Here is a 9,931-nt window from a genome sequence, read left to right on the forward strand (position 1 = left end):
AAAAATATACTATTTTTGTATGATAATTATGGGTTTTGTATTTTATTTTAATAGAAGTTGATGTTGCTTTTGCAATTATCCATCAATTTTTTAAAATTAAACACTATCTACAGATTTGCATCGAAGCGTTTCTTATGATAGTGATTTTAATCACTGTCAGATTAAATCTATACTGGACCCTACTATGCAATGTCTCCACTATGCCGCGACCCCACTGTGCTACCGTTTTTTTTTAAATAATTTTAATAATATAATTTCACAAAAATGTGCAGCAAATGATGATTATTTTATAATTTAATTTTAAGTTTTTAATATTATAACAAACGTTTTGAAAAAAGTTAAGCTTTTAATTCATACGAATTACTACATTATAAACAGTGCATTAACAATTATATTATAATTTTTCAATTTTTTCAATTGTTGGATCATTTAAAGTACCCAGTATAATATTCATGAATTATAATTAGNTTCAATTGTTGGATCATTTAAAGTACCCAGTATAATATTCATGAATTATAATTAGATTATATTTGTAAAAAAATTAATTTACATTGTTGTTGAATTAAGTATCTTAAAAAATAACTTATTTGTTGCAATATCTTGTTGAAATTATTCATTTTAATACCATGGTATAATGTAAAAATTATGGATACTAGAAAATATTTGAATTTTTAATCAATTTGGTTCAGTCTAGCCAAAATAAATTATACTATTGCATCTCTTCCTCTTATGAGCATATAACAGATTTTATAGCATTGACACGGTACCGTGTTTCCCTCAGTCGCACATCACGTTATCAATCTATATGAAAGTGTATCGGAACTGAATCATAAGTGCACGGTGGCCTTGTGATAAGGTTTGTCTATAAGACGCCTTGGGTCGCGGGTTCTAATCCCGTACCGTACCTCTCTTTTTCACATGATTTCCGGTACACTTTCTATAACCGGCCGTCAATCCCCGGCGGCCGTGTCAGCATACTAAGGACTGCATTTCATATCACACCCCCAAAATTATTTTTAAAAAGTAATATAAATGATTTTTCTGAATTTTTTGGATTGTTTTTTCCTCCTCCCTCCATACACTAAAAAACCCAACTATACAAAAACATCGACATCGTACACGTTATCATGAAAAATGATCTAGAAGAGAGTCTTCATTTCGATACTAACAGAGTGTTCAATCGCATTCTATGACTTTTTAAGTGGCCCACGAAAATATGCACAACGCTTAAACATTCTACCTGTATCCGGTAGTCTCGTCGTAAATGTGTTTTATATTCTATTTCTAATATTCTTATATTTTATAAATTACCAAAAATAACATTCAATATAAGTTTTTAAATAGACACATTTTACATAATATGATATATTATATCATAACGCTATGCGCAACGTATACAACAGTACTCATTTGTTAAGAGATCAAAAATAAATAAAATTTAAAAAGGTCGCACCCCTATAAAAACTGAAATTACACCACTAATATGGAAAATGAACAACTAAATAAATAAATACAGATACTATGAAGAACCAGTATTTTTAAAAAAGATTTTAATAATTTTATTCAAGGACGTGAGGAGTAAAACACATTAGTTTATTTTTATCTGTGGCGTATATAAACCCACTGTTCCCCGCCATAATACAAAAGAACTAATATCTTTAGAAATATGTTTCTATTTAAAAAAACTTAAGTTAATACTATCTTAAGTGGAGAGAATTATTTTTTTTTTTAATTATTGAATATATTAACTTCTAAAAAAAATTATAAAATGTTTATATTACGGTATAAAAAATTTATACAAATATCCCTTCACTCTCCCAATAAAACAAAATTCTGAGATTGCCTTTGGTCTATAATTAAATCAGTTTTATTAATTTTCTGATCATTTATTACCCATATCCGCATATAAATAAATACAATATTTCACTTTTAAGACTGAATGTATGGCAGAATAAAAAAAATTATTTTTAATGTTTATAGAGCTCACATAATAATGTATATAAATTATTTTAACTAAGTAATCAAGTTGCCAACAATGTCAATAATAAAAAAAAATTGAATTTTATTATTTTTCATCAGTTTTTTAGTTAGTTTTAAATTGTAAATCTCGAATAAATAATATTGAATAAATTCCAATGATTTTGTTGACTACACAATTCATATCAATACTTTTAAATTAATATTTGTATTTTTATCATAGTGCTCTATAAATCAATCTATAATAAATAAATCATTTCATGATTCAATATGTTAACGCTTTAAATAGTATTATTTTATAATATTCGAATAAAATGTATTAAATTATTTATGGTTTCTAACTACAAGAAACAATATTACCGTTTTTTTATTACCGAGTTATTGAAATCCTCCTTAATTTTCGTCGCCTTTATCCCATCCACTTGGGGTTGGACCCATATCATAAACTTCCAATATAAGATCAATTAAAAATAAATTTTTTTCTGATGTTAATGATAATTTTTTTACCGCGTGTTATATTTTAAATTTAAAAATCCTATTAAAAACAGCTGTTTTTAAGTCATTACAACATGACTTATGAACATTTAAATAAAACAATATGACGTACTAGATTTTATTTATTAATAATTGTGTTTTAATGAATATTTTTTTACAAGTTGTAAATATCTTTGGATATAGAATATTACTATGTATTAGTTTGAAGTTCGTAGAGATTAATAAAAATATAGAAATTTTATTTAAATGAAGTCAAACATCATATTTTTGACAGAAATAAATATAGTACTTTAAAAACCTTTCTATTTAACATAGAAAAAGATCCTAGTATGTTTGAAAAATAAAGAAAAAAGCTTTTTTTACATTTAGCCGTGTATCAATCTGGGTAACTAGCCGTTTAAGCGTCGTGCGTATGCAGTTGAGTAGTTTTTTTTGCAAATAAATACTTATAATGCACGAATTCCCAAAACGTTTCGTTTAAACGCCAAAAAATTCGTATTTATTTAGAACTATTTTTCGTTTATAGGTTAAAAACTTAAGATAAACTAGTTCACTTTGTGTAATATTAACAAAAACCCAATTATTATTACAAACACTACTACGACTTATCACTGATAAAGAGATTTCATTCTTCTAGAACGTAACCAAAAATTGAAATGAATACAAATTTTGAGATAACTTTTTACTTTGTCAAAAATTCTCTTATATTTAAATTTTTAATTGAGTTTTCAAAAAAGTATATTCATAGAAAAATAATTATTTCAAGTATCACTAAAGAAATGTTATTTTGATATAAAGCTTGTATTTCTTATTTTGGTAAAGTTATAGAAATTTAAAGTTTTGAAAAAAAAAAATTAAATTTCGACATTTTTAACGTTTATAATTTTTTTTAGATATTTTACTTATAAAAAATTTTGGGCAATCACTGAGCAAAAAATAAAAAAGCACATGATGAAATTAATGCTTTTTCAGCTTTTCATAAAAACTAAAAAAAAACAATATGTATAATATAAGAATTTGGTTTATTTAAATTAATAACTCATTGATTCATAATTAAATTTTGAATTGTAATGAATTTAATGGATAATTCGTCATCACAAACTTCTTCAATTATTTGTTGAATTTCTTCATCACTCATGTTATTCTTAATTAATTCCAAATCGTATCCAGATTGGATTCCGCAGCTTAAAGATGCATCATAAATTTGACGAAGCCATTCTCTATTGAAGTTCATAGAAAATATTTTTTGAATAATACAATTTGCGTGTATACAAGTGTACAAACCACTGTCCCATGTTGCCATATTTTGTTGAAACGCATCTGAAGCGTATATTAATTGCCAATCATCTAAATCGATATTATTATCTTCTCCTGATGAGTAACTTAGTATTCTGTATGATAAACGCAATATTTTAACTAAATTTTTAAAATGATGACGTTGTAAAGTATTCCTATTAATGTTTGAATCTAAAATTATTATCTTATGCAATTTTAAATAAAAAACACCTAGAATCCATTGCGTAGAATTTATTTCAGGATTACTGTTAATGCTTACCAATATAATATGTTTATTTAAGACATTGGCTTCTGAAATGAATTTTACTAGAATATTATCTAGTTTAAGATATGAATACGCATAGTATATATATGAAGGAATGTAAAAAATATTGTCTTTATTTTCATTACTACCAATTAAATATCTAATAGAATTGTCAATAATTGACCACTTTATATCGCAGCTAGGTTGTAAAGTATAAACGTCTTCAGGTTCTAAAGTATTTGATATTGGTAATCTTAAAACTTCTGAATTTCTACGAGAACTTTGACCTGGATCTAATAAATATCATATCAAAATTTAGATTAGTTTTAAAACAGTAAATAAAATTAGATATAATTAAATTTAAATAGAATTTTAATATTAAATTTGTTCTAAAAAAATCTTTGTGAACTCAAATTGTTGGTGGAGTTTTTTATTGAAGAATTTAAAGTATTTTAAATTTTTCCTGGCTCTTTAAAAAAGAAAATATCTCGACTACAACAATTTACAAGTACTGTTGGATAAAACCTACATTTCGCTAGTAAGCTCTTTTTTAGAAAGCAATTTTTTTTTCTACAATTTTCCATTTCAATATATGTAAATATTTAATGATTACATAGAAAAACTAAATTTGTAATAATAGATAATTAAAAAAAATTATTTGATTAAAACATTTTTAATAGTAGAATAAAACTTGTAGTGTTGCTAAAATTTAAGATCGATTTGTGTATTTTTGGGAGGTTCCCTCGTACCTTAGCAGAGCCTGATTTTTATATTATTGAAGCCTAAGGCAAGATTGAAATTACGACCCTTTATTTTATATTTTATACGACGAAAATTATATAAAGAAAAACGTTCGACATAAAAATCTAAGGCTCCTAATAACGGAAGCCATAAGCAGCTGCCTTATGTCCCTATGGTAAATATGGCATTGCTCATTAGATCAATCATCAAATACTCCCTAAAGATCAAAAATTAGTTAGTTTTTTTTTATTCACTCGTTTATTAACGTTCTTCATAAAATATCATTATACATGGATTTATAAGTCTTCTCGTATTATAGTAATCTAAAATTAATAACTCGTATATACTTTAATAAAACAAAAGTATCACATGTGCATGCTAGGAATATTAGTAACTATAATTAATCTTTCCAAAAATATTTAATGTAACAAATATTGGTTTTTTTTTATAAAAATTATTACTCCAAGGTACTAAAGTACATTTTACTTATTCTATAGTTCATATATGAAATATGACTAGTTAATTTATTAACTATTTTATTAAGTTATTGCTATTATTATAATATTATGACATATTAGTATTACCTCTATTAATAATAGTAATATCATCTATGATTTCCTGAATGTATGTTTATTTAATAATATTAAAATAATAAAATAAAATAAATTATATTTCTTATAATTATTCTATTATATTGCCATTTAAAATGTCAAGAAAAATGATACAGTGAACATCAAATGACGTTTTATTTTAAAAAAATGTTAATAAATTATTTCTTTTATAAGACAAATATTTACTATAGAAAACATTCACTTTTATGCTAGTTATATTTTATAATTTTTTTAAAGTTAGTTCATTTCGATTACGCTAAAATTTAATTTTTGATTTTCTTAAAAAGAGTTTTTGACTTTAAGTTCAAAACAAATTTATATACTAATTTTAGCTAAATAATTTTGTTCTTTGGGAAACTGTTTTTCCATCAATTAAAGATTTTTTTTATTGTTTTGTTAATATCAAAGATAAGAACAAAACCTAAAAAAACCGGAAATGAACCAAAACCTTCAAAAATAAAGGTTTTTAACAGTTTATACAATATCGAACCATTAAATTTTTTGCTATATCTACCCAGCAAAATAAATGTACATTAATTTTGTAATTAATATCGTTTTATTAATTTTCTTCTTTCTCATAAGTCTAGGGTATGTTTTGTAGCGTTATACATATAACATAAATATAATTTTTATTCCTCATTAAAAATATTTTTATGTAGTAACACAAATGTTTCTTTTTTAATTTTTTAAAAGTTCTCAGTTTCCTTTTTATCTTACGCTTAAAAATTTCTCACATAAAACACCTAGATCATAAACATGCTATTGAGGATATAAAAGAACTCTCCTTAGCGAAAATAAATGTATTGTGAAATTTGAAAAGGATAATAAAAACAAATTTTTTATACATTACTCCCATATACAATTTTACTAAAAAATAAAATTTTCAAATATTAGCTTCGATGCGAAGCTGAGAAGGTATTCATTTTACCAATATATATATATATATATTGAAAATGCGAACAAAAATTTCACAACCTTTTAAAAGAATTACCAACCAACTTTACAAACTTATGTTCCTTTATTTTATTAAATATTTCACTAAATACACTGTGTTATCATAAGAATATATTTTACTATCCCTCCAATTAAGATAACTATGTATTTTAATACGTTATTATTTTTTACGTTTAAAGAAAGTTTGTATCATTTTCTGCAAGACACGCTCTTAAATATATACACTACACGATGTATTAGATCGAAACATACATATCTTAGCTGGTAATAGGTTACGATGAAAATTGTTCCTTGATTGATCCATGAGGGCCTGAACAATTAATAAATATCCTGAGCTCATAATGTATTAGCCAAGATTAATATTGTAGTGCTGTTTTCAGGACAGAGAAATAAGTGGTAAAACTGAGCATTTTATTTTAAAAATAGAAGTCGCAGAATTTTAGAAATTTCACTAAGCGCGTTAACAGTTACGTGGGGTCATATGTTGGATATTTTACTGGAAACCTAGTTAAATATAAAATTATATAATAATAAAATTATTTCAATTAAATTTTTACTAAATTATCCATTTAATAAAAGAACGTAAATTATGGTACGTCCTTCATGCAATATACATTTTTATTAACTTATAATTTTTAGCATAAATTAAAGAAAGTTTTCTTACTTCTTCTTGAAGACCATCTTCTTGAAGCATTGATTGAATGATATGTAATTAGTAGACAAAATTGAATTAATAATGATTTAAAATTACTCATTTTAACTAGATAAATAAATTTAAATAAAACCGAGTAACCACTATAAGTAGTAAAATATTATTTTATAAATGTGTATCGGATACTACAAATATAATATTAGACGTTCTTATTTATTTTATACAGTTTCATTCCATATGTAAGAAAATTGTCTATAAATAATATACACATGTTGTTTGAACATACATTAAAATGTATAATAAATCCATAAATGCCACTAGGATAAAAAATTTTAGGAGCCTAAATTGTAATATTCTTCTATAGATGAATTACAAAAAAATCAAAAACTTTTATTTTTACTTTTTTCATTTGACATCCTTTTTTTAATCGGACCATTTTTCATAAAAATACAAGTAAAAAGTAGAACTTTTTTAACTTAACTTTTGAAAATGATCCAAAAATACTCCGAGTTATAAATATATGTATAATTAAAGTTTAAAATAAATACTATAAATTAAAAAAAAAAAATTTGTCCCGACTCCTTTTCTTCTATGGAAAAATGGCCGTCGAATTTAACGAATTTATTAAATTATTTAATTTATAAAATTTATACGTAAAAATCATTCGTGTCAAATATTTTTAAAGTATTTATTGTCGAATTATATTTGATATGATAAAAGTTTTCAACTTCAATTTTTATTTTGTAATTTATTAATTTGTTAACTCTATTTGTGTGTGCTACTACCAGTCTATAGTATTCCAATTTTTTTGGTAATATATTGCTAAATAAATCATTTCTTAAAAAAATGATTTTTAGTTTCACCTGAATTTACAATATATTTTTACAATTATAATCAATACAAAGAATGATGGTAAAAATTATTATTTTTAACATATTAAAAATCAAAATCATAATAATTTGAAAACAATTAATTATAAAAATGATATAAAATATATTTAAAATAAAATATAATTATATTTTTGATTTTTGATTTTAAGAATTACTAATCAGGATTTAATTAAGGAAATAGGAGTTAATGTTACTTTTGTAATTATCCACCAATTTCTTAAAATTAAACACTATCTACATATTTGTATCTAGGCGTTTCTTATGATAGTGATTTTAATCACAGTCAGATATCATCTATACTTGTCCTAACTATGGCATGTCCATACTGTGCTACCGTTTTTTTTATTTCTCTTTTCTCACTTCTAAAATTATTAAAAAACCGTTAAAGCATTTAAAAATAAGTTTTTGAAAATTTGGTCAATGTTTCTCAATACTAATATGTGTCATAAGAAGGTTGAGAGTTTAACTCAAGAGGTGGGTTATTAGTTTTTTGAAATAATGTTATAATAATGTTTTTATAACATTTTTAAAAATTGCTATCTGGCTTATGCCATTCATTGCCTATTAAGTAAGGCAAAAAGACCATACTTTTCCTTGAACTTACTGATTTTCATTTCTCGCGTTATCATATTAGTGTTTCTCTAACATATCGTTCTCTTCTTTATTTCTAATTTTAAAATTTAACTTCTCTCACTTTGTCTAAAACTTACGTTAGTTAAAATTACCAACACATTGCTTAGAAATTAACACGATTTTATGGTTTAAAAATACTTTTCTTCTTGTTAACACGCTTCCTAAATTTAAGTTAACGCTTCGAAGAATTGCAAATCACCAGCTAAAATTTTATCGTCATAATTTCATATATTATCAGGTATTACTACACTGATTAAGTAATAAATAGAAATCAAGGTACTTGTATTAATTATATCATTATGATGCTATTATTATCTTTTATTATAAATACCACCCCTACAACTATATTTTTAGTTATTACAAAGTATATTTCTACCTTATTCAAAAAAATTATTTTTATTTAACACTAACACTTTTAGCTTCGATGCGAAGCTGAGAAGGTATTAATTTTACTATGATGTGTTTTTTTTTTTTTTTGTGTCTGTGAACGCTCAATCTCAGCTCTCGCTGGACCGATTTTGATGAACAATATGTCAAAAGATCACAAATCGTATCTAGTCGAAGACATTACCCTCAAAAATTGAAAAAAATTCCCTCGTTCCCCGTAAACGGGGGAAATCCCCCAAAAAATTACAAATTTAAAAATCGCTAATTTTCGATATTTTTTCAATTTTTTTTACTTAAAATTGCCATAACTTTTTTAAAAATGACCGAATCAATATAATTTTTTTTTTTATAGATACCTTAGATAATTACCTATCATTTTATATATTTTTGTGAACATTTGACCCTTTAACAGCCCAAAGGATGGGGTTTCAAAATGGTAACTTTTTTACAAAAAATTAACTTTTTCAACTTAACTTTTGAAAATGTTCCGGAAAGACTGACAATTTTATATATACCTTAAATTAAAGCTAATGTAATATACTTTAATTTGAAAAAAAAAAATTTGACCTCTGGACTTGTCTTCATGGTGAAAATGACTACCGTATGCAAAAATATGCTATTTTTGTGAAAAAATTCTTGATATTATATTTTACATTTTTTAACATTATGTTGCTATAACTTTTTAAAAAATGCATGAATCAACTTTATTCTTTAATGATAAATACTTTATATATACTTCTTTCATTCGACATACTTTTTTTTAAAAATAAAAGCCATAAAAGCCCAAAGGATGGGGTTTCAAAATGGTAACTTTTTTACAAAAAATTAACTTTTTCAACTTAACTTTTGAAAATGTTCCGGAAAGACTGACACTTTTATATATATCTTAAATTAAAGCTTATGTAATATACTTTAATTTGAAAAAAAAAAATTTGACCTCTGGACTTGTCTTCGTGGTGAAAACGGACATCAAAGTTAAAGAAAAACGTACGATTTCCGTGAAAAAAATCTCGATTTTATATGTTATATTATTTAATTTATATTTTATATA

General features: G+C 24.1%; 1 protein-coding gene across 1 annotated transcript; it reads right to left on the bottom strand.

Moving 5' to 3' along the window:
• Positions 1-3,475: 3,475 nt before the first annotated feature.
• Positions 3,476-7,151, bottom strand: LOC126910244 (uncharacterized). Its single transcript, XM_050692618.1, has 2 exons — positions 6,983-7,151; positions 3,476-4,305 (listed from the first exon to the last, which is right to left on the bottom strand). The coding sequence occupies exons 1-2, from the start codon at positions 7,071-7,073 to the stop codon at positions 3,512-3,514; spliced, it is 885 nt and encodes a 294-aa protein (XP_050548575.1). The 5' UTR covers positions 7,074-7,151; the 3' UTR covers positions 3,476-3,511.
• Positions 7,152-9,931: the final 2,780 nt, after the last annotated feature.

This window comes from Daktulosphaira vitifoliae, unplaced genomic scaffold, assembly GCF_025091365.1.
Source record: "Daktulosphaira vitifoliae isolate Bord-2020 unplaced genomic scaffold, ASM2509136v1 Scaffold_1, whole genome shotgun sequence".
Lineage (NCBI taxonomy): Eukaryota > Metazoa > Arthropoda > Insecta > Hemiptera > Phylloxeridae > Daktulosphaira > Daktulosphaira vitifoliae.

Coding starts and splice junctions, on each gene's coding strand:
- LOC126910244 (XM_050692618.1), bottom strand. CDS start 7,073: ATGAGTAATTTTAAATCATTATTAATTCAATTTTGTCTACTAATTACA. Junction 4,306..6,982: donor AAGATGGTCTTCAAGAAGAA/GTAAGAAAACTT, acceptor GATATTTATTAG/ATCCAGGTCAAAGTTCTCGT.